This window comes from Odontesthes bonariensis, chromosome 3, assembly GCF_027942865.1.
Source record: "Odontesthes bonariensis isolate fOdoBon6 chromosome 3, fOdoBon6.hap1, whole genome shotgun sequence".
Taxonomy (NCBI): domain Eukaryota; kingdom Metazoa; phylum Chordata; class Actinopteri; order Atheriniformes; family Atherinopsidae; genus Odontesthes; species Odontesthes bonariensis.
In genome coordinates this window covers 26,989,555-27,015,866 of record NC_134508.1, presented here as the reverse complement: position 1 = coordinate 27,015,866, position 26,312 = coordinate 26,989,555, and the positions used below count along the sequence as shown (strand labels likewise).

Genomic DNA, 26,312 nt, shown 5'->3' with positions numbered 1-26,312 from the left:
TTGGATGTAGTGCAGATATGAGCAAGGTAAAGAATTGGCCAGGGTGGGTGACTGTGCTCCATTAATGGTTTCAAGCTACTCAAATCTGGCTATTGATCAGATGAGTTAGATTAAGTTAAATCAACTCTCCGTGTTCAAAATGTAAGAGTTTGTCAGTTTTTAACTGTGTCAGATTGTCTTAAATTCTTTTTATTATTATAGCTTAAACTACCAAAGCAACTAGACGAAGGCATGCAGCATCTGTCATTAATCAATTGTCCTGACCGTATAACTATCCTATTTTGCAAAATTCCTCATTCTCCAACTAAGTCAATTTGGCCTGGTAAGTTTTGGCAAAAATACTCCAAAAAATACCCCATAATTGTTGCATACGAGAAGAATAAGAGAAATAAAAATCTGAAATAAAGGCATTCTCACAGTCGATTTTTATATACCCTTTTTTTACTAAAGATTAAAAATAAATTGGAATAAAGCAACTCCAGTAGAAATCCAATATTCAAAGTGTTACTTCAGTATCATCAACAGAATGTGCAATGACACAAAAAGAGCATTTTATTTTATATTGAAATCCATTACTAATGCATAAACATAAAATAAATGTTTTAATAATGTGGCAATTTGTGCTGTAGCTACTTTGAAAAACTTTAATCTCTAACAATCCTTCATATATTTCAAACTGGTTTTATGTTTTGTGCACACATACATATTCATCTATACTTCTCTGGAGTCTTTAATGTCTCGCCACTGATACAACTGCTTGCTGGGTTTAAACGCAGCCTAAATGGTTTGCTATGGCCATGAAATACTAATTTTCTTCCTGTGAGCAATAATTAAAAACTTATTTTGTTTTTATGACCTAGCTATCTTTTTCTAAATAGTCACAAAACATAGTTTATTGGTGTTTTTTTGGATGAGCTTCTATTCCAGGAGATATGAAATGGTCAAAGCAGATGAAAAACTGAGTTTTCCAACCTCGCAAAGATGAGTTGATTGTGCAGACATATGTAACCATACAATGAGCTGTTTATGAGGCTTTTTCCTATTCTTTCAGGCTTTGAGTTATGTTTAAATCCAACAAGAAATGGTTTATTCATTACAGCTGAAGCCATCAGTGAGGTTGCCTTGTACGACTTGTAAATATTGGAGAGTAGTGTTTTAATGAAGGCCTTGTTGAAACCCAGACGGTACAGTCAAAATGAAAACAAAGCATTAGGAGTTTAGCCTGTTTTTCTATTAAAATGGGTTATGTTTTGCTGACAAAATTCCCTGCCTTATTAACTGAGGCAAGTAAGCACATGGTTCTCAATTCCAAAGAACACAGAACATCTTTGCCTTAATCAGTGGCTGCAAGAGTTGACAAATCTTAGAAAAAAAAGGAACAGAAAAAGAAAAAGTCTCTTTGTGAATAAAGATAAAAGTAATGGCTCCATTTTGCATGCTATCACAATTAGTCTCACCACAACCATCTGAAAGATCCTTCTAGAAAAGGGAGATCACTTGACCCCCCATCTGTGACCGAATCCCATCTTCCCATTAGGTGCTCTCTGCAACCATAACATCTATCTCTACTCATGCTGGACACAGATGCTTAAAAAAGAAGAGGGCATCACAAAGAGCTGACAGTCTGGAAGTCACACGGCGCCTGTGATTGAAAAGGTCCATTATTCTGACTAACCAAGCTGAAGATTCTTAGGAATATGCTGCTCCTTTCATAAACAAAGTTAAAACAACATAAAGCTGCCATGTGGTCGAAACGTTACCAAGTTTAAAATACTACCCTTTATATGAATTTACATGCACACTTTCTTTAGGATGCATATCTTATGGTCTTAAGCTTGCAACAAGATAGTACACCCATTTAAATGTACTATTTTTTCCCACTTAATGGCCCTGTCACACTGTTGCGTATGAGAGAAGCGTATGAGTTGCGTATGAAAATTAATAATATAATTTTCATACGCACGAAAAGTCCTTGAAAATAAAGAATGACTAGCGTATGAGTAGCATATGAACTGCGCATGCCCAGCGTACGTTTCAACGCGCCTATATCAGCAGCCTTTCTACATTAATTTGCTCCATTATTGCAGTAGACGATGCGCTATCAACATCTCTCGAGACATTCATCTCGATCATGCCTCCCAAGAAGCAATCGTAGTTTGCCCGGGCCCTGGGCCGAGGAAAAGGCAAAAAAACACAAGAATCATTCTCACCCAAACCTGCTGAAATGCCTGATGCACCTGCGGCTGATGAGTTACATGCTTCTGAGCGATCAAGATCCCCAACTCCTCCTCCTGACCGCTCCCGTGAATCGTCGGTTGCCTGCCGCCTCCATCTCCGCCCGTCTGGCGGAGGTGGAGGCGGCAGACGGGCGGAGGCTATAAATACTCTAGCTGTACGGTACACCTTCATGCCAACATATGGCAATTTATGTCCAGCGTTCTCGACCTATCAGTAACGTACCTATATCGTACCTCTAGCGTATTCAGCGTATGCCTAGCGTATGCTTAGCGTATTAACCATACGCACAAAAGATTGATTGATTGATTTGATTGATTGATTGATTGATTGAATGTTCAAAAATTTATTTCTGCCTCAACGTATGCCAACGTATGCCAGCGTGCTTGAAACGTATACAACCTATGTCTAACGTTCCCCTGGCGTATGTCAGCGTATACCATATACTCATATGTTTCTCTCATACGCAACAGTGTGACAGGGCCATAAACAGCATTTATTTGCTGGTGAATCCGGTTCAAGGTGTCCTCCTACCTTCCATATTTGCTCCAGCCCCCTAAACCGCCATGTATATAAAAGATACATTAAAGGGATAGTTCGCCTCTTTTGACATGAAGCTGTATGACATCCCATATTAGCGATATCATTTATTAAATTTGATTTACCCCCTGCTGCGTCCTGTGAGCCGAGTTCCAGCCTCGTTTTGGCGTTGACGAAGGTAGTCCGGCTAGTTGGCTGGGGCCACAAAAATAAAGCGTTTTGCTTCTCAAAACAATATGCGTTCAAATGAGTAATACATTTGCATCACAAAATCGTTGCCCAGGAAAAAGTAAAACCTCACAATCGCTTGGCACTATTTTTGCCTCCCTTGATATCAATGCGTCCAATGTAAACTGTGCAGACCGAAGTGCAGACCGAGCAGCCCCCTGCTTCTGAGCAGTAAAAACCGTAACAGGCGCGGCTGTCGGCAGGTGGCTGCACGCATTGATACGAAGGTAAAGAGAAAATAGCGCCAAGCGATTGTGAGGTCTGACTTTTTCTGGATGAACGATTTTGTGATGCAAATGTATTACTCTTTTGAACGCATATTGTTTTGAGAAGCAAAACGCTTTATTTTTGTGGCCCCAGCAGACTAGCCGGACTACCTTCGTCAACGCCAAAACGAGGCTGGAACTCGGCTCACAGGACGCAGCAGGGGGTAAGAAAATGTTCATAAATGATATTGCTAAAATGGGATGTCATACAGCTTCATGTCAAAAGAAGCGAACTATCCCTTTAATAATTTCTTTCGTCCTTCTGTATTTTTATTATTTTTATTCATTGTCAGATTCTTAGTTTTCACAATTTTAGCCCAGAGTCATAGCAAGTACTTTACAATGAGTGTGACTCTATAAACTTGTGTTGGTGCAAACATAATGGACCAAAAAGTTGAGTGAGTGAACATAAGTCATGGCATTATTTGCTGTTAATTCAGTGAGGCATGAAAAAGGGGGTTTGTTTTTTCAGAGTAGCAGCAAAGAAATATGAAGTGGTGTAATCGTTCCTATCAGAGCAAGAGGCAGCTAAAACAAGTAAATTACTGCTCTATGCTATTTAACCCATAACTCCTGTATGTAAACAAATAAAGATATAAATGCTACAGGCAGCAGGATGATGCGAAGGACAGCACAAAAAAAAGAACGTTTTACCATCTGAATCACAGTCAAAATCAATTTTATCCTTTATAGTAAGTTAGAGTAACAGCAGAGTATTAGTCAATATTTTTGCTCTTTGGCTCCCCCTACAACTGTGGGCTGTAACTGTCATTAAAACAAATCTCTGTGGGATCCCTGCAAATGTGCAGCCAAACACACAGATTTGTTGTCAAGTTGAAGAGGCCACAAAGACGCCAAAACCCCACAAAAATATCAACTAACCGTTAAGCAAAACGGTGTGGCGTGGGGCTGAAAACCATAGTCAAACTGCAGTATCTCAGCCTCCAGGCGCTACGGTGCAGTTTCAGACTCAATAATGGGCATAGCAAATGTCAGTGTGCCTGAAAAAGAGCCAGAAGTACATGGTTTTAAGGTTCACAAACTTAGTGGTGCTTTAAGATGATCATTTCACAATAAGAACCAAACTATGTGAAAAAATGCGCAACAACCCTAAAGTTACTGTGTGTAACAATGAGAAAGATCTATGAGAAAAATGAACAATCGAATCACTTTGCTTGATGAGCTGTTATGTTTCGATTACCTAAGAAAGAGCTGTAAAAATAAAGCCAATCTCCAAGAATGCAAGTATTTGCAAATTTGTGTTGACACAAACGTAATGAACCTAAGAGTCATCTGCATCAACACAATCATGTATCAGTCTCATGTTTTTCAATAACTGCAGTGAAACAATGTTGGTCATTGTTGTTGACATTCACATTTACAATAAATGTGACCGGGTTCCATTCACAAATACGTCTTTAAGACACTATCATAAAAGTTTCTGTCTGGGATTCTTTTTCGTAGCCTAAATGTCACGAAGACAAGTGGATTATTTCTTAGTAAACCCAAATCAGTCTGGTCTCATAGAACAACATAAAACAAGCATGACATGTTAACGCTGCAGTACATGGTGAAGTTTGAAATAACATGATGTTCCTGTGAGGTCAGGTTGCCCTGGATCCAGCGGAACATACAAGCAATACCTGACATTTTGAATATTGCCCTTTCTTGCAGAGATTTACAAACAAATTCCAAAGAAGAATACAGGCAGCTGCCAATCCGAGCAGTTAAAGCAACACTAATGTGACTCGAAACAGGGAAAATGGTTTGCTTGTTTCTGTCATATGTGTGAGGTTTCCTGTTAAGCTCTTTGATAAAAATACTTACATTGTGATACGTGTGTGCATTACACAGTTGAACTAAACTGTTAGTTAGAGGTGCTGGCAGTCAATTTGGTACTTGTGTACACAAGCTTTTTCACCATATTTTTGGACTTCGGGCTCAGCTAAGCTTCTGGCTACAATGAGCACAATTACATGTGACGAAGCTGGATTCGTGCATGATTCACAGCAGCATAATCATGAGAGAATCTAGCTTTCTGGGCTCCGAGCTGATAGTTTGCAGCAAAAATACAAATGTTTGGACACATCAACAATATACTGGCAGATGCGTGCAGGCTTTATGTGTGCTGAGAGTTTACAATGTCTGGCTCCAATTGTGGCACTTTACTGATATGATAGGTTGAGATTTGTTCATGATATGCTTTGATAGATTTCATCCAGTCGCTGGCTGGTCTTTTTCTGCCTGGCCTTTTAGAATGGTCAATGGACAATCCAGATTGTTCTAAGAAATAAACCATCTGGTACATCACCTCATGGCGAGATAAGAGAGTAAATCTAAATCTATTAATATATATATATATATATATAATTAATCACATATATATATCTATGTCTATGTATATGCACAAATCTGTTAGTCTTTTCATCCAGCTCTTTGTCAAAAAATCAAATAACTGACTCTCCCAAAGTGTTAAGCTGCTCCTTAGAGATGCTTTAAGAAAACCATTCAGACAATTCTTGGTGTCCGTATGCATAAGAGACCATCCTGAGCATTGATCAAAATATTGAGTTGGCATTAACAACACATTATTAACCTGCAACATGTTGATGGATGAGGTTGCAAAAGCTTCTCAGCTCTTATCAGTGTATATTATTGTTTGAAGGTGAACGAAATGTTCTAGGCGATAGATTACATTTAAATGTCGACTTTGATGACCAAAACCAAAGTGAGGTTCCTCGTCAACTTGAAAGCTCTGCCTATGATGACGGTTGTTTTTCTTTTACTTCAGTCACAATCCTGTTTAACTGGCTTAAAGATTAAACACTTTTTCTTAGTTTCTTTCATTTTGTGCTTATCTAAAGTTTGTGAGCAAGTTTGTGTTGTGTTTGGAGCTGCACATTCATTGACAATGGCAGACTCCGTTTCTAAACTAAAGTTTTAAATCTGTTAGTGCCGTACGACAGGGGGACTGGGAAAAAACATTTCCGAAACATAAATCTTACACTCTTTACATTTTCCTGGAAAATTCCTTTGTGCAACTCACTCCACAGAACATTAAAGGCAGGCAAGAAAGTTGGGGAAGGCCTCATGTTGTGTTACAATCTGCTCACACATTGGCAGTAGAGAAGCGGTTAACACGTGAAATTAATCACAAATCTTCTCTCGATTTTCAGCAGCGTGTCACAGATACACATTGTAGCTATAGATTTTTGTAGCCCCTTTGCTTGAGAGAGATTTTCTGAAGAAAGTTGTCATTTGTCACCACACTGCCGAGCACAGCCAACACAGCTCTGCATCAATCAATATTTATCCTTTATGTCATAATGAAGAAAAGCAACATCTCAGAGAATCTCGCCTGCCCTAAACTGATTCAAAATAAAACAATATTCTCAGCTCAGGTGAGTTAACAAAAAAAAGCCTTTAATACTTATTCAAACACGAAGAAAAAAAGAGAATGTACATCAACCTGAAATTCTTCCATAAATTGACATTGAAAACTATTAATCTCTAATTAAGCACAATACTACACAATATGATAGAGCAATAATGTCAGCAAGCTTAGTGTTTACAATGTACCAGAGGCATCTTCCATATAATCAAATTAAACTCAAGACATGTTTGACTAAAATGTCTGGAGCAGCCTTCGTCACTTCAAGCAGACTCCTCTTGCTTTTTTTCCAAGTAAAATATCTGGTCATCTGAGCGTCCCTAACTGAACTGTCACAGATGATTAGAGGAGGAACAACTCGTCTTGGTATCCCAAAGAGCATGAGGTCCTCACGAGAGAGTGAGCCACAACTAGAATCAATGTCACCGTTCAGATAATCATGCATCGCCGATTCACCATGTAAGATGCATTTTGTTTGCTGCCTAACTGTGTAAAGCCTCTATTCATTTTCAGATTTTTCCACAGAAAAACGTGGTCAGCTCAGTAATGATGCTTTCCCCTTAAAATTCTAGGACTGCTTGTTGAGAAGAAACTGTTCTGTGATGCCTTTTTCATCTGGTTGCTGGGATTATTCCTGTGACAAACCAGACTGACAAAATTTTCAAATCTTTTTAAAGTAATACGCTTGTAATCTTGTTATTCTTTCCTATTAAAGACGTGTGAGACTCAATTAGATTTGTTTGAAATACCATTAAGTAATTCTCATTCTTGAAATTAAAGCACTTAGTCTTTACAATGTTTCATGTTTACCATGTAAAGTGTTAAAATAATTTGCAGTTGACACATCTACAAGGCTGATTTAATGATTCACAATTTGGTTAAATTAGTCAGACTATAAGAGAAGAAGCTGTTGTGCATTACGTGGCCATTTTTGTCCTTTATCCCTCTGAAAATCAGTGGTGACACTTTACAATAAGCAACCTAGTTTTGAGTAGTTAGTTACTCCTAGTAGAACAGGTTCTGAATAGTCGATCGGTTAATAAGAAAACCAATGACAATCAGACCAGAATATCTTGTGGACAACCTGCCTAATGATTCCTAATGGAGGATAATTTAGTTAATGATTACTTATTACTTTAGAACAGAATACAATATCCTATATTGATGGATAATTCTGTAATGGCTAGTTCATAAATATCTGTGAATCTATCACATTTGATCAGTTTCTTCAAGTATTGAAGAAAAAAGAACTATATCTGCAACTATTACCTGCACTGTTCCATAAACCTTTATTGTATGATTAATTACCCTTTTTTTGTCTCACATAGTGGGTGACATCTAAGTATTGGTTCCTCATGAGTCTTTATCTATTTGTAACCAGGTGCCACCTTTTGTCACCCAAAGTGGTACAACATCCTAACTGACAGATCACTGCTTTCTTTTTTGTATTTGCACTCTGTAAAGCACCGTGTGCTACATCTGTCTGACTCAGTCTGACTAACTACTATGAATGATTGGGTCAAGTCATTGATACTAAATCCTTTCATGTTTTTGCAAGTAATCTATCATAACCTCATGATTGTATCACTCTGAACTGTATCATTTGTGAAACCAGATAAAGATGAAATTCATTTCATCCAACCATCCATTTTCCAAACACACTTAATCTTAAAACTTTCTTTTAACCTCTCACATAAAGGATATTTCAATATGATAAGAGTTACAACAACAACAACAATAGTAATCAATTTTGTTAAATGTTTTGTTTTCTCTTTGACAGATCACTGTATGTTGTTTTTGTCCGCGTGACTCCCTCCCGGTTTGTTCTTGTTATCAGGTATTTGGATTTGCATTTTCACTAGTCTTTTGGATTTCCGTTTGGACTTTTTTGGATTCTTTGCTATACAGTTCCTGCTCTGGAAGTATTTATCTCCCTTGCTTCTGCCTGCTGTCTGCAATTGGGCCCACTTCTTGCATGAATCCTGGCATCCCTATATATCTCTCTGCAACCATTTTGGTTAGCTGGAGGGCTCAAGCCTATCATCAGAGAGTACGTGGATGGGTTGTCAGTCCATCACAGGGCCAACGTAGAGACAAATGAGACAAAAATCAAGTTGACTCATGCCTGTGGAGCAGTTAGAATGACCAGTTAACCCTACATGTATGTGTCACCCTAAATTGTATAGTTGAATACGTTGAGGCTGTCATCTTCCTAAAAAAAACCTCTACTAGTTATTTGTAAATGCAGGCAATAGCAACCAATAATGATGTTCAAACAACATAGGATATCTAGTTGCCATGAGAGCTACTTCATGTGAAATGTCAACCTGGTGTCAGTAACAACAAAATGCTGATGGTGTTAAAGTGCTAAAGATGCATTTTAGTAATAACCATTAAATTTTTTATTTAAACACGAAACAAATAGTTTTGATTACAATCCTTAACCAGAAAATGTTTTAGCCTGAATCCAATCTGGAAGTCAGAAGGTGTTTACATGTAAAATGGTTACGGTGGGGGTGACAATGACATTGTAAAAAGAATGTATTTCATCTCGAACCATGATGTTGTCTCACCCTGACCAAGTGATGTTATCGCCTAAACCCAACCAGGAAGTGATGAAAGTGTGAAATGTAATGAATTTAACTGAGAACAGAACAAATAGATGTCATATTTGGGTTATGAACTCAGGTGCCATAATTGACAACACTGTGTATAATTGCACCATCCAACGTCCCTTCTCCCTCCTTAAGAGGACTTTGTGGCTTCTCAAATCAGGCCTTTGAGATTGAGGTTTGCTTCGGTGTGTACAACATTCTATATGTTATATGATCCTGAGATCCATGAGTTTAGAAGACGCCATTATGGGTCTTTTTTAAGGGTATGAACAAACAGCATATGGGATTGTTTTGAGTTGGTACATATTTAGAGAAATTAATAATGAGTAGTAAAATGTTCAAATAAAAAACATGTATTTGCTCCAATCATATTCATAAACAAGACATGTTCAGTACTGTATGTAGCATTAATTTACACAAGAGGACAAGAAATCTGCAACGTAATTTGGGTCTAGTTAGAAACTAATAATCTGGCAAAACTAATTACTGATGTCTACGTAACTAGTGACGTATGAGCTGTTATTAGTTGGTGCTCTTCACTCGTTGGTTCAAAGCTAATCAGGAACAACTCATGTAGAATGTAGTCACTGTGGTCAATTAGCAGTGTGTCATTATAAACTGAACATTTGCTATTTGAGTAGAAGTCACTCATTAACTAATGGTTAACCAGAAATTACTTCCTCATCTGTTCCTTAATGTTTCCCAGGAAGGGCTCAAATTGTGTGTCCCCACAGTGTAAGGTGCTACATAATAAGTTTATTAGAGATGTGCAATGGCAGCGTCTCTTAAATCTATTTGCAATGGATTATAAGTCATTACTAACCTTACGTATAAAACTAGCACAGGCACGTTAGGGTATTTTCAAATTACAAACAAGGGCCCATTTCTTTTGTGTCTCCATTGACCTCTCCTCACAGAAAACCATGTGTTTGTCACACACACACAGAAAAACAAGCTTTACACAACAGGAGTGTGAAATCACCATGTTCCAAGACTGGGAGTGGTGGCTGGGCTGCCGGGCTCCCAGTGGGCTGGAATATCTGCGCTCGGACAACAACAGGCAATGCGATGACCCCTGAATTCATGATCAGTCTCAGGAAATCAGTGTTTTCATCTCTGCTGGGGTCAGCGGTGGAAACCGATTCAATGTGTTCTTGATGTAAGACACAAAACACATGTAGACTGGAAATTATAGAGAGGAGAGAGGAAAGGAAAGCATGACTGATAAAATTATTCTAACCTTACTTCAAGTGATAATATATTTACAGATGCATTACCCCAAATAAAACATGAGTTTATATATTGTTTTAATCTTCTTGTAAAATATTCAGTATTTCTAATGGAGTTATAACCTTAACTAAAACAAGAAAAATAGATATTTGATCACTTGAAGTGTCATTTTTTGGGGGTAATTTGAATACATTACAAGCTGGTCTTATCCACTAAATAAGTAAATTAAATACATTCAGCTACTTTGAAATCAATTTTCTGCCAAATGTAATATGCAAGAGCTTTACCTATGTGAAATCTGGAGTAGATTTACACTTTAGGTCAGGGTTTGGTTGTAATGAATTGTGTTCAGTCCGAATTAGGTATCCAAATTACCAATAATGAGCAGCTATAATGAGTCTAGATTACATTAGAAAATGATTAGGAAAAACAACAACAACAAAAATAAATGTCTGTTAGTGTGTCAACATGTTTTTGTAAAGAGTCAAATAAAATTGACTCATTCTAAATTTCAAATATGTTACATTATTTACCAAAGTCTTTTTCTCCTCTCAGTGTTGTCACGAGTGACTTAACTCGTATTTTTTTTTGTTCGCTGAGGGCAATTCGTGACAAGTTAAGTCTTTCTTCTTTTTAATTTTGTGCAAATTAAAAACAAAAGACAAACATTTTTGAAAATAAAAATTACCCCATGGTGCCACAAGGCCACAGTCCTCCAGGTGGCCTTTCATACAAAAGCTGTGACGGAAATGCGGAGAAATGCAAAAGCATTTCACGTTATAGAACAGCACAATTCACCTGTAGTTTATGCCTGTCCTATTATTGAAGGAATAATTTGAGTGAACCAACTGTAAATTCTGACAATACAAAATGCATTTTATTTTCATGGCAAATTTGATGATTAAAGGGGAAAAAGTGAAAAATTGAGGAACTCTAATTTTATTGATATTTCAGCATAAGCTGCGACATATTCAATGAGTTACTTTTAACTGACCTAAAATCTAATATATAGATTACTGCTATCAATATTAAAATTCATATTTGGTGACTGACTAATTTTTAATAATAATCTGAACCAAACCTGGTGAAATTGTACACTGCATACATATTTTCTGTCAGTTTATTTATTGGACAGCTGTAGTTTGTGCTTTTAGATTTGAAATAGAAAAAAAAAGAAAACATTTACAGCATAGTAAGTGAAAATGGTTTAAATGTGCACCATGTTGACAACACAAATAATGAATATACTGCCCAAGTGTTAATACAACAACAGAAGCTGAGGAAGGAATAGTTTAACTGTTTATATGTGATATTGTGAAATTTTCCCTTTATCTTTGCATGCCTAGACAACATTTTTCTGACACATACTTCATTCATCTAACAACTATTACAACCTCCATTGTCATAGAAATTTTAAGTAATAAAAGCAACCCCATTCAACCCATTATGACCATATGTGTGCTTTTAAGCCTGGAGTGATTCACGCGTTGCATCAGAATGATCATTTTCCAGCTATACCAATGAATAGTAGTAGTATTAAAGTAAGAGAAGCACTAAAATCAAAACGTTTAACCTCTCATATGGTTTTTTTCATGTATGTAAAATCTTCCAGGTTTCAGATGACATTTTTTTCCAGCTGTTTTGACTTGAATGTGAATTGTTTGTGTATTCTAACTGAATCTATTGTTCTTCAAAACGTATCAGAAGACATTTCAGACCGAAACATGACCACTGACCTAACAAAAACATACACATTCTTTAACATCGTGCAAAGTGTCAGGCTGCAGTGGCTTGTGTTGGAAGACAGCGGTTTCACTGCGCCATCTAGCGTCGACAAGTTGCATCCAACAACACCACAGCTACGTAACTTCCTGTTTAAAGATGGCTGCGCCCTGACAAATGTCACATTATCTCTCCTGCTAAAATACACACTGTGACAATCCTCCGTTTTATCAGCTGTGCTTCGAATTAACAAGAGCCGACATCTGTGAAGTTTTCCTTTAATTCGTCCTACTTCTTCAGAGGTATTTTGCTTCTTTTTGCTCTTTTATTAACGCTTGATAGCGGTTAGCATCAGTTGTATAGTTGTAATACTCGCAGGGTTGTTGGTAAGATTGAGAGTGTTTTAGAGCTGGACAGTCGCTGTTGGTGTTATTTTTGTGCAGTTTCATTCACACTGTTGGATTAAAAGTGACTTGTTTGTTTCAGGATATTTCAGCGGACACCATGGTGCATTTATGTGAGTATTAAAGCTTTATCGTGTAACGTTTACAGGGATTGGGGCAGAAACACAGCAACATATTTATTCTCAGATGAAGTCGAGTGATATTGAGGGTTGTAGTAACAGCGTAACATTGTAATTAGAAGCAGAAATGGCTCAAACTAAGGTAATTAATCTAAGATTAAGACGAATAACAAAATGTCCTCTCTTTTCCCCTATAAATCACACAATAACTCGTAGAAACCACTTTCTTCCGATTGAATCTGGTCTTTGTTTTGTACCTCAGTACAACCAGTATTTACAAAAATACCTACAATAACATTAAAAAGAAAAGAAAAGAAAAATTCCTGATGACTCCCATTGTCCCTATAGTTTTGTACTTTTGTCTTTTCCCCTCTGCTTCTAATGGTGCCTTTTATATTTAGTCAGTACCTTAGTGATGCTTGTTTCATATAACAAAATCAAAGATAAAATAAAGCTATGTGTTCCCACATACAACTAAGCGTGGTTGCAGTGTACATGTATCATAAGCTGCAAGTTTGCAAACTGTCCTCACAAGCTTCTTCCTTACAAAACTGAAAGCATTGTACAATGCATTGTTCGTATTTATTGTTGTGTATGTCAGCGTTAAGCTTCGAGTTACCACTAACAGCTTTGATTAATACGTTTTTAATTAATTTCTTCGTCTATGAAATTAATAAAGTAACGTTTGAAGTGCAATGAACTAAAACTGATAGAAAACAGATAATTGGGCAAATCCTTTCTTTTCAGAAGCAGTATAGGACAATACTTGCCTCTCACTTCTCACTTCTAACTTCTACCATTTTATTCAAGAAGGTCGTTCTAATTAAAAAAACAGAGATTTAGAGATGTAGACCACAAGGCTATCTGACAGAAGTATGTGAGTTAACCAGAGGCCAGTACTACGAAGCAGATTCAGCACATCCAGTGTATATTCTGGTTAGTTAGTTAGGCAAATTAAGCCAAAAAAATGGAGTTTTCGCTAAACAGTGTTAAAACGCTGGTAATTAGTTCTGCCAACCCAGGTTTACTGACTCTTGATGTGTGCATGTTTATGTAAGAAAATGGGGGGAAAAACAACAATCTATAATCCTGAACTAATATATATATATACTATATGCTAATATAATTTTTATAGTTTTTGTGTAAAACCGGCTGAGAACAACAAAGCTGCTGAAGCCAACGCTGGAAGGAATGCTGGCAGGAAAAAAAAAAAAGAAAAGTGAATGTTAATAAGGTTATTCATCTAATTTATTAACTCAGCTGAGAAGATCTGACTATCGATTTTTGTTCTTTTAAGTTTAAGGTGTACTCTTGAGGCGTGTGAGAAAGTTGTCAAAATCAACACACCAAATAAAGAACAAACAACAGCAATTCAAACCAGCCATTGGGCTTCTTGTAATACTCACTTTGAACTTATTTTATCTGGAATGGAGGCACAGAGAACAGCAAGGATATATTTTATGGTTCAGTGATTTGAATTAAGGGAAATATGTTTAGTGTAAAAAGACACACACACAGCAAAAATAATAGAAACAATGGGCCTCATGCAAGAACATTTTTGTATTTTTATTCTAAATTTCTCTCACTTTTTTCTTAGAAGGTCTCGTACGAACACGCCACGTCAGATTCAACAAACGCTCTTAACTTCGAAAAAAGTGTGTAAACGACCTGCATAAATGATGAATGCCACCTGTGCGTATCTTAGTTCACGTGCATGAGGATAGTAGATTTGCATACTCCACGCCCAAAATTATACCATATAAGGCTGTGCTTCCTCTCTCCTGTGCCAGGAAGTGTTGAGTCATGAAAACGGCATCAAGGCGCAAAAAGAACAACTTTACGGGCTCTGAGACTGAAGTTCTGCTTTCAGAGATCCAAAAAGGAAAATCTGTCATTTTTAGCAGTGTCAGCAGTGGAATGACAGGACCTACTAAAGCGAAGAAATGGGAAGTAATTACGAGTGCTGTTAATTCAGTGTCACCTGCAGTTCGTAATGTCACCAAAATAAAAAATAAATGGTTTGATATGAAAATGACTTTTAAAAAAGGCGCTCGATGACTGCAACTAAAGCCGTGCAATAAGTTGTTGCCTCATCATGATGGCACTTTGATGGGGTGGTCCATGAGGGGGGTCTTCTGGCACCACAGTTTCTGATCTGCCTGGTTCAGGTTGTAGGAGACCCTCGTTCATGGCAATATTGTGCAAATCTGGCATGCCTTCTCTGGACTATAATGCAGTTTGCCCCCCGCTATATCGAGACACACCCACCTGGCATTCAGCTCAGTGCGCTCCACGACAGCACGGGTGCTTTGATGAGTATATGTGTCTCGTGCTCCAATTATGATTGGCAGTCCAGCCACGGCATGAAAGTCCCTCTTAATTTGTACTTGTTGGACAGCGGTGTATGGGAATTTGATGTACCATGGGTGATAAACTGATGAGAGCTTTGATGAGCAAGGGGAGCGCACGACTCACAGAGGACTGGGACACCCCCGATCTGTCTCCAATCTCGCTCTGAAAGGTTCCAGTGGCCAAAAATCCAAGGGAGGACCTGGACGTGTGGTGGAATTGGGTTTGATCGGCGTGTTTTTCTTTGAGTTGTGGCTCTAGCAAGCTGCATATTTGCAGCAGCACAGTCCTTGGGAATCTCAATCGCGATGTCAGCCATTCGTCTGTCTCTACACGGTCTGTTCCAAGAGCCTGACACACTAAGGTATCCAAAAGTAGCAAGTCAGCCGCTGGTTACGCTTCCCATTGACCTTGTTATATACAGATTCAAATTACCCTTCAATTAGTGCATAATTTAAGTCAAACAGAATAATGTCAGCATCATTATGGGGTATATTGTATATTTATTTATGTTTGCTTCAAAGTAATTAAATATACAATCCATTAGTCAAGCATACTTGATTTGAATAACAGCGGACTATTTTACGAAACTCCTACGACAGGTTTGGATCACTTGTAAATTCTGTTCGTAAATAAAACGTAAAATACAAAAAGATTGGTGAATGCGCAAATTCTCTTAAATCACTCGTACGGACGATTTAAGAACAAATCTGTGCGTACGAACGGTTCTTGCATGAGGCCCAATATTTAGAGCAGCATGTCTCTGTTTCAGGTTACATAATCTTTCCCTTTTTTCAGTAAGACCCAAACAGAACATTTTATTTTAGAGAAAGGAGAGGGAAGAGTTTCTTTCACATCCATGCACTCTTGTCTGTTCTAATTCTTTCCAAGAGGATAGTCTGGTTGGGAGGCAGCACTTTTATATACGTTGATCTTTCATGTCAAACTCATCCCCAGAGCAGTTTAGATTTCCAGCACAAGTTGCCATGGTGACGCATGCCGGTAAGAGATGAACCAGCTTTGTGACGTTGAAAAAGTTGAACCCGAAGCCAATTTTGCTCAGAAACTTATCTTGAGTTGTGATTCAGACCCCGGATCACACTGATGCAGTGACCTAAGTGACAAGAATGTATGTAGCAAGAAACTAATGTTTCTTCTCAGAGCGTTAATGGTCTTGTCTCCTTTCTGCAGCATCATTCCTCCTCAAGAAGTATCACGGGGGGTACGTTGTCCTTCGACTGGCCCTTGCAGGCCACCAACAGGCCAACAGGCCTTTTTATCGCATTGTGGCAGCTTACAACAAAAGAGCAAGAGATGGTAAATACATAGAGCAGCTGGGTACTTATGACCCGCTGCCGAACATCTACAACGAGAAACTCGTCAGTTTCAACTTCGATCGGATCAAGTACTGGATCGGTTGTGGTGCACACCCTACAAAACCAGTGGCCAAACTTCTAGGTGTGTATTAACTTGGTAGTCATGTACTGTATCATGGATCAACATTGCACAGTTTTATGGTCGGCGTGGCCGGGGAGTTGGGTTACTCTTAAAGAAATGTTTAATCAAGGAGGTCCATCTATAACTTTTACATTACGTCGATACTATTTTTTTATTGTATCGACTCTCCTTCGTCTTTACCTTTTTATATGATCTATAAATGAGTAATGTCAAGTATTATTGAACATGCCCTCACACACCTTGTTCATGCCCTCTGGCTCAAAGGTGATATGTGAGTGAAACTGTTGATGTTATTTGTGAAAAATCCTCTATTGTTTTGGAGAAAAAAGCTTAAAGAAGCAGTCCCCCCCCCACTTCAATTCAATTAATTTTTATTTATATAGCGCCAAACACAACAAATGTCATCTCAAGGCACTTAGATAGTAAGTCCAATTCAAGCCAATTGGAATTCAATTAATTGTAATCATAATTATTTATAAAATAATCCAATTTGTTCATATAGAGCCAATTCAAAAACAATTTCCTAGCTAAGGAAACCAACAGATTGCACCGAAACTTGTCTTCAGTCCATTCTCCCGTCCTGAGCGTGCCTGAGGCGACTGTGGAAAGGAACGACTCCCTTTTAACAGGAAGAAACCTCTGGCAGAAGCAGACTCAGGAAGGGTGGCCATCCGCCTCCACCAGCTGGGGTTTGAGAAGACAGAAAGGGGGGGAGGGGGCGGCGGCGGCACTGTAACACCATTCAAAGGATATCTGTTGGAACAGGGAAACACGAGTTAATGACCACAATAATGTCACATATACATAAAGAGAGTAAAGTGAGGAAAGGTGTGACAGATGAGGCCCCCCAGCAGTCTAGGCCTATAGCAGCTTAACTATGGGATGTTTCAGGATCACCTGAGCCATCCCTAACTATAAGCTTTATCAAAAAGGAAAGTTTTAAGCCTGGTCTTAAAAGTGGAAAGGGTGTCTGCTTCCCGGACATTTACTGGCAGCTTATTCCACAAGAGAGGGGCCTGATAACTGAAGGCTCTGCCTCCCATTCTACTTTTGGAAACTCTGGGAACCTCAAGTAAACCTGCAGTTTGGGAACGAAGTGCTCTGTTAGGAAAACATCTTACAATGAGATCTTTAAGATATGATGGAGCTCGGTCATTAAGAGCTTTATATGTAAGGACAAGAATCTTAAATTCTATTCTGAATTTAACAGGGAGCCAATGAAGAGAAGCTAAAACTGGAGAAATATGATCTCTCCTGTTAGTTCTCGTCAAAACTCTGGCTGCAGTATTTTGGATCAACTGAAGGCTTTTCAGAGAATATGTGGGACAGCCCAATAATAAAGAATTACAGTAGTCCAATCTTGAAGTAACAAATGCATGGACTAGTTTTTCTGCATCACTCTGAGGCAAGATGTTCCTGATTTTAACAATATTACGAAGATGAAAGAAGGCAGTCCTAGAAACCTGTTTTATATGCGAGTCAAATGATAAGTTCTGGTCAAAAATATCTCCAAGGTTCCTCACTGTAGAACCAGAAGCCAAGGAAATACCATCTAGAGTAACTATATAGCCAGACAATTTCTCCCTGAAACGCTCAGGTCCAAAGATAACGACTTCAGTTTTTTCACTTGGCATTGGCTGTGGATACATGGAAAAATATTTATTCGATCTAATTAGAGATTCAAGCCTTTGCATCCACGCTAAATCACCACATCTGATAAGCTGTGCGTTTAGATGTCTCAAAGCTTTTAACCAGAATGTACCGAAGGTGAAACACGAGCCTGACTGCTAATCTGTGAAAAGTATAACGTAAAAACAAGAAAGAAAAGTACTGCTGCCAGTGATGAAGTGGGTATAGAAAATGGATGGATGGGTTTTTGCTGCTTCCTCTAATGAAGCAACAAAGTCAGTGTCTCATAGGCCTCTGATTCCTGCTGTCTTTCAACAGAGAGCGTTTCAAGCTCATTTCACTGTCTCATTTCCATGAGTACACCAGGTTGAAAGTCAGAGACAAAGACTGGTCAGAAACGGTTGTCTTTACCAATCAGGAATTAGTTCTAGGTCATTTCTTACCTTCTCTGAAGTCCCGAACAAAAGCAGAGTTGTTTCCATTGCAGGCCTGTTTTGTTTAGCTGTCACCACGTTCTAAATCATCTGAAACATGCTACGTCATTGACGCCCACATGTTTCAAGCAAGAAAAGAACTATTTCAACCAGAGAGAAACAATCAGATGAAGTTTAGACACTTACAATTTCCTGTTGATCTCATTATCAAAAGATTTACACCTGCCCTCTTGGTCTACTGAAGAATATATTCTGATTTTGCCAGGTCGGATCAGTCTGATCCGATCAAGGTGTTCTCATAGATCATTTTCATTCTGATTTGACTGTTTATCCCTTTAAAAGTGGTCAATGTCAACACAGCTGTTCTGTACAGGTCCTTACTGCAGCACAGTCTTACACGCCTCCAACTGAGGAAACTAATTTTATCAGTCTGTTGTATAGAAGGTGTGTAGTGGGTATTTTTGATGTTTTTTTTTCACATTTTTCAAATGAAACTTTCCTTTTGTTGTTAAAAAAAAATCTAATGTTTTGTCATGTTGAAAGAAATTGTCTTGAAATGATGTATTTGATTCTTTGTTCTCCTTTCACCCTGTCTGCAGGTTTGGCAGGATTTCTCCCTCTGCACCCCATGACGATAACCGAGGCAGAGCGACGAAGAGCCCAGACTGAGCAGACGGCACCGGAGGATTCTCGGGAGGAGAGCCAGAAGTCGGCCGAAGTGTGAGAGTTAAAGCAGAGGACTGTGAGACTGTCCAGTCCGAAGGGATGTCACAGTTATTTGGAAAAAGAACTGGTGACCTGTTTCCTAACTAACTGGGTGGACTGCTCATAGCAGCTGAGGTTCTAGTTGCTCCCGGCAGCCGCTGAGCAGTTTTTCTCGCTGCTATTGCCTCATAAAATTCAGCATCTCTTTGTTTGTGATGTGCCGTAAGCAGCACCATGTTATTACATCTGTTTGGCTTTAAGTCGTAAGTTGTTTCTATTATCCTCTAACACATTTATGGAAGATCAGAACCAACCGTAGGTTTTATATTGAATCAAATAAAATAAGTTTTGTTTCTTCTGACTTGTGAACTTTGAAATCACCCCTCTGGTTTCCGTCATCCTTCTTATTTTTTTCACCTGCATTCTTGAGTCAACAGTGAACGTCAGCAAATAAAGAAGTCAAATAAAGAGGTCAGAAGCGTGTTGGGTTGTTGATACCATTGTTGGGAAGCTTTGTAAAATGTTTAAGAGGTTTAAAAGAAACTTCCCCACCCGTAACTTCAGTGACACACGCAATGCTCAACACCATTTGGTGGAATCACGATACAGCAAATCTGTTTTGTGTTTCAAAGTAGCGGTCTAAGAACAAAAGTAGATGTTTACAGATCAAATTCAAGGAACTGAATAAATAATCCACTAACTTTTCATATTTATTTTACCTGGTTAGCACATGAAAGAAAGATAAAGCATGAAAAAGGCAGTTTTCTTCACTATCAACAGAAAAAGCCCAGTGTGTGTTTATTGTTGGCACAGAGAGAAGAGAGGTGGCTTATTTCTGTACTTACAATTGATTATCATCAATAAAACAGGAGCAGATTTTTTCTTTCTTTCCAAAAAACATTTTTAAAAAAGCACAGTACAGCTCACCTCTGTCAAAAATATGGAATCACCACTCATGGAAGATTTTAATTTAGCTGTTTTTAAGAAGGGGGAAAAAATAAATCACAGGTGTGACACAAAACTATTTTATGTAACAGCCAAACGTTCTGGCTTGGTTTAACATACCTCAACGAAAGATCAATAACGTTTTGTAATTTCATTTTCTAAAACAAGTACCTGCCCAAACCTTAATGTGCAAATGAGTTAAAAGAAAGTGGCCACAGACCTGAGGTAGCTGTTGCACCTGGCTCATTGGCAGGTATTGGCAGGATTACAAAACTCCTTCAAGAAGGTAATTCAACACGGAGTGTGGCAACCGATGTTGGTTCTTCTCAGCCCTTTTATCTAAGATTTGAATCAAGTGCAAACAAAGTGGGAAGATTGTAAAAACGAAACATAAAGTAGTCTGCGGAAGATGTGAAATTATCAGGAAACTGAAACTAATATGCTTTAGAAATAGAAAGTGTGCGACAAAAGAGACGGGGGGGGGCAGAAACAAAAGTCAGTGTTTGTAACCGTAATGGAAGAAATGGGCTGAATGAAATGGGATTAACATCCAGAAAAGTTTAATGTAAATTATCATTAACAACTCCACAGAAGAAAACAAAGTTACGTTTTTTTAAAGAGTAGTCGGGAACTGTGCATGATTGGATGAAATCTGCCTTTGACAAGGAGCTGCTGCTGGTACTTTTATTTAGTGCAGGTTCAGTGAAACACATAAAGATGACTGCCTGAAGAAAATAAGCACATCTCCACTTCACTGATGATATGGGGTTGATGTCAGATAAAGGACGAGGGGAGACTGCAGGCACATTTTCTGTGGTAAATTCACAAGTGGACATGTGTGAGGCCATTTTTCAAGATGAAAATGCAATCTTGCAAAAAGGCCTCAGTCAAGGTCCTGTAAAGCTGCTACACAAGAAAGATTGATCCTGACTGATTGGACTACTGAGTGTAGTCCATTCCTCAATGAGTTCATGTTGTCATAAAAGCCAAAGGAGCTGGCTTGTGCTTTTTATTTTGCTCATAATTCCGTAATTTGGCTTTCTTACTGGATCTGGGGAAAAAAAGGTAAATAATTACAACTGCTGTAATTCTTTTAGGTAGTTTTAAAATGCCAGAATATTGGGTTGTTAATCTAGTTTTGTGTCAAATCTGTGTCAAGACTGGTGATTTAACATTTTTTGCCAGGGGTTGTATTTTGTTGATTTTGCTCACCAGCAAATATGATTTGCTCTCTGGTGTGCCTGTCACATGTTTTTTTTTTTTTTTTGGTTGTTCTATGCTGAATTATACATTGCACCATGAGTATGATTTGTCCCAATCAGAGTAAACAATGAATAAAAAATAATAAACTGAGATTTATTCCAGTTTATTCATTTCATTGTGAAATTCCACAGAAAATAAATGCTCTAAACTTATTTGGTAAGAACTATGGAGTACATGTTACTGATTCTTGCGAAGTTTATCAGTTGATCAGAGTGGTTACCAATGAATTCAACATTGTTATAAATTAAAACATCATACAGGTACCAGGAAATGTTTTGAGTGGCATTTCAGTAATGATTTTCTAATAAGCAAACAGAGGTGTGGAGGACTTTACCCAAACTTCCTTGACCTCAAAATCAAAAGAAATATTTAAGTTTAACCTCGTGACATCTCATTTATTCTTGTTGCTATTGAGACTGTTTATTACCTTTGCTGTAATGTTCAACAGTCTATTTATAGGCTTTGCATTGAATTGATTTAACCATGTTGTGAATGTTTCAGTTTAACATTTCTTATGTTAAAGTCATGAGACCTCCTCTGTTTGGTACAGTTGTTTTTTCACACCATATAAATACAGTACAAGAATAAATGTCCACAGATTTTCTAGATTATTTGAATTTAAAAGTTAATCCAGTACAGGGATTTGAGGGACAAAAACAATACGTGAGTCATCAGATGACACTGGTTTAAAAAATAGCCTCTTTTTGACTAGTTATTGACATGATGAACACACATCCAACAGAATAGACATCAACACTTTAAATGTGCTAGTCAAGGAGTTTACTGGAGTGTCACAAAATGAGATCAACCCTTATAAATAATCCTATACTCTATGACACATAATTACAGAAATTACTTTGACAAAATTTTCTTGATGTGTTGTAAACATTGAATAAAGAAAAACTTGTCATGCTGACAACTAATTTTTTTGTTCCATTTACTGATTATGACACTTAACAAACACTTTGCATGTAAAAGGTTCAAGCAATTGCGTGAGAAGTGCGTATTAAATACACAGTACACTTATCTGATTTTAGTCACACCCACCCCCACCCCACCTCATCCACACTATAGCACTTGTCCACTTCAGCGTCATGTGGACCTTTGAAAAAGCCAAGTACAGGGTGTGAGCGAGCGCACTTTCTATCCAATCCCTGCAGCCACAATAAAAGAAGAAATATAGTTTGCTCAGGGTGGGCACGACATCAGTATCAACCTCAGTTTACCAGCTGATTGCTGATGATACAGAGTAGATCTGACATTCTGTATATATGGCTTGCAAGTGCTCACATGATCTGAACTAGAGGTTTACAGCAAAACTGACAATTACAAAACATCCAAAGTATTCTCCTTCAGTTTACTCTGCTTTTGGACCATTATCTGAATTCACGGGAAAATGAAAAAGTGGAGATACATGGAATCCTGTAAAGGGAAAAGGCTTTTCATCATTTTTATTTTAACTTTAGCTGCTATTGTGCTGATTGTAGTCCCAGTGTTCTGTGCACAAAATAAAGGTAAGTCAATGATTTCTTTATTTCTTAATCGCATTATTAAGGGGCTCGACTGAATTCACAGAAGAATTATTATGCATGTAACACTTGGATGATAATGCAATGTTTATTTTGTCGTTTAAGTGTGACAGCGTTAATTTTAGTTGTGACGATCCACCAGGAAAAAGTACACATAAACTTACTTTGGCTGTTGCCAGTGATTTCTGATCTTCTCACAATGTTTGTTTTAAAAGGAACCCCGGCTACGATGACTTTCAGTTCTTAAAAGATACATATTAGTATCAGTTATAATAAAGTGATATGAAAAACATTGTTGATGTCTTCGTTTTCTAAAATTATTTAAAAAATAGTTAAACACGTAAGTCGCCATTGTTCGCAATGCTGGACAGTGACGTCACGAAGTTGTACGGCCGGCTTCGAACCCGTGTTCGGATGACGGCGCAGCAAAATGTCATCTGTTCAGCCTTTTCAATTTGAACCTGAGCGAAACATTAATGAGGTGATGAACACGGATGATGAGTCACCACATGAGGAAGAAAGACATGAGTCAAGAGTGGGTCAAAATCAGTGGTGTTTGTGTGGTAACTGCGTCTCCATGGGAACCGAGAGGGAGAGTCTTTGCTGTAAAGAGCTTCAATTTTTGTCAGAAGATGTCAGAAGTAAAAGCATAAGACATTTTTGGATTTAAAATTTGTTCAAAATATAGATATGAGTGGATTTTTTGGGGGGTAAATATTCAGCTACATCTTTTTGTAAAAGAAAAAAACAAAACAACTCCAATCAGCAATAAGCTGTATTTTTTCATGTCTGAAGCCTCAAGGCCATAAAAGCCCTACATTTAACAGAGAACAGGTATAATCAGTAGTGAGTGAGAAAATATTGGCGTAATCTATTAATAATTGAGAGAAGTGAATGGTGAAAATACAAACTGCGCAGACATCAAACAAATGCAAAAATGTACCTGTTCAATGTTTGAGGAAGTAATTTTCCTTTTGTGTGTCCATTGTTGCTGATATGGCCACAAGAAAAGTCTTTCCAGCTTTGGGAAATGATTTGATTTTCATTATCTGGTCAAAGACCGTATAGGTGTAGACAAACAGAATCATAATGTCTCATGTCTTTATTGAGCATAGCCATTTACTTTAAAAAGCGATGCTTCAAAAAGTACAATAAGACTTTTGTGGTTGAAGAGCTTGTCTTCAAAGAGTTTTTCTTGAAGACCAGAACAAAGTTGTTCTTTGAAATAAATCAATGCTTCAATAAATCAATACCCCTGACATTTTTCTATTCTGGTGTGCACAATATAGTTTAAATGCAAACAGAAGATTTGCATTGTTTTCAGTCATTCTGTGTTGAAGTTACTTGTAAGGTCATATTCCTGTTTCATTACATGGCTTCTGTTGAGCTTCAGCTGATGGACAACCATTGTGAAAAAACCTTAAAAAATGATTTTTCCCTCAATGGATAGTTGTCTATTCTCAGGGAAAGTAAAAAAGCTCAAAAATAAGATTTTTCCTTTCTTATTCTTCACCTTTGGGATGATTTTTAATGTTTTAATTTCCATTTATTAATTTCAGCCATAGCTTCACCAGTCCACACAAATAATTTCCCTAGTGGCGTTAATACATAGCATGTCTACATACATGCAGACGTGCTTTCTCTGAAGAGTTTTGGCTTTCTTCTTTGTGCTTCAGTGAATACTTTGGGACTGTTGTTGACTCCCGTGATTCTTTGGAAGTATTCATAGTTTTGCTTCTTTACTCTTCTTGCTAAATTGTTTCCACTTTCAGACAGATCATAAGTCTTGAGGACACTTTTTCCATGAGGTGTGATTAAAATCAGCAGATGCTCTTTAAAGCTGCAGTCTGCAGGATTTGTTGTTGTCATATGTAAAGTCCTAATTTTTGGCATTTCAAGAGTTTACATGATCTATCAGAACGCTTGAAGTTGAAAACGGTAACCTCCGTAGTCGCAAAATGCAAGAAATGCTTATTTTTTAACCGAAAAATAAAAAGTTATTCAACTTCCTGTCCCGCCCCATCAAAACACATGAGAACTCGTGCACGTCTACGTGAACGCCAGATGCGCGTACACGACTCCTCATTCATCAACTCACCTGTCACACACAGTAAGTAGACTAGCCCGTAATGAAGTTCAATAGTCTAGATAAATAAGCGTGGGGACGAACCTACCTTGTATCGCGCGTGCACAATCGGTGATTGACAGGCAGCAGAGCCCAGCTCGTACCCTGATTGGTTACCTTTTACCGGTCCGGTCTGCAATTTTGTAAACAAACCTGCTGGCTTTGGAGGGACCGAGCGGGACATATAGGGGACCTAGAGAACTCATTTTTTTTTGTATTGGGGTATTTAATGTACTAATTTCAGAATCCCCGGACAGTTCCAGGCATTATGCTTGAAAAAGAGTTGCAGACTGCAGCTTTAAGACATAGGATTGAATTTAAGATGAGTTTTTTTGTTGTTATTTTTTCATTCTTAAAGTTCTATTTCTAACCTTTTCTAATTAGCTTTTGCTGATATAAGTTCAATGAGTTTCTCTATTTGTATCCACTCAATGTGGATAAAAACAGTACTAATTTTGGTGGTAACTGAGACTGAAATGTGGCCTAATTTTATGAAACACATAAACCAGTCACAGCATAAAAACTGCCAGTCTGAGATTGTGTACATTGTTGTCATGCTCTCAGAGCAGACACAGTATTACCCATCTCGGAATGGACATACGATGTCTGAAGGGTTTCCTTAAGGTTACATGCAGCAGAACATGAGAAGCAGATCTTGTGGGTCTTGGGAGTTACAAATTGGGTCCTTGTAATGGCACAACTTCCAGCTTAATCGGACTGTGAGCTGGGTTTGAGTTTGCAAGATGATTCAACTGCACTGTGAGAGCATTTTTTCTCTTGCAAATTGTTTTGCTGGGGAAATCCGTGGCCATGGGAGGGTGTGCTTGATCTTTGAAAATCTTTTTCTGGATAGTATGAGTCCAAATGACATAAATGCCAGGGTCCAACGTTTGACAAAGGAATATTGTATTTTTAAAAAGCTTATCAAAGTTAACAACTTTATCTGTCAGTGTTTTTTTGTGTTGTGGCTGTTTAGATGTCTAAAGCATTAGCACCTTTCACACTGCGACCCGCTACCTTAGCGGGTCCAAATTGCACCTTCGACCCGCATGGAACAATGTGAACGCTTGGCGTGTTAGGTGACCCGTGTTGCCTGAAGCCGAGTTCAGGGGGCGTTGCCTAGTG

General features: G+C 38.0%; 1 protein-coding gene across 1 annotated transcript; it reads left to right on the top strand.

The window, feature by feature from the left end:
* The first annotated feature begins 12,379 nt into the window (after positions 1–12,379).
* mrps16 (mitochondrial ribosomal protein S16) lies at positions 12,380–19,793 on the top strand. Its single transcript, XM_075461347.1, has 4 exons — positions 12,380–12,529; positions 12,714–12,744; positions 16,291–16,557; positions 19,220–19,793. The coding sequence occupies exons 2-4, from the start codon at positions 12,732–12,734 to the stop codon at positions 19,342–19,344; spliced, it is 405 nt and encodes a 134-aa protein (XP_075317462.1). The 5' UTR covers positions 12,380–12,529; positions 12,714–12,731; the 3' UTR covers positions 19,345–19,793.
* Positions 19,794–26,312: the final 6,519 nt, after the last annotated feature.

Excerpts from the sequence above, each read along its gene's own strand:
- mrps16 (XM_075461347.1), top strand. Across the intron at positions 16,558-19,219 it reads ACCAGTGGCCAAACTTCTAG|GTTTGGCAGGATTTCTCCCT; the intron begins GTGTGTATTAAC and ends CCCTGTCTGCAG.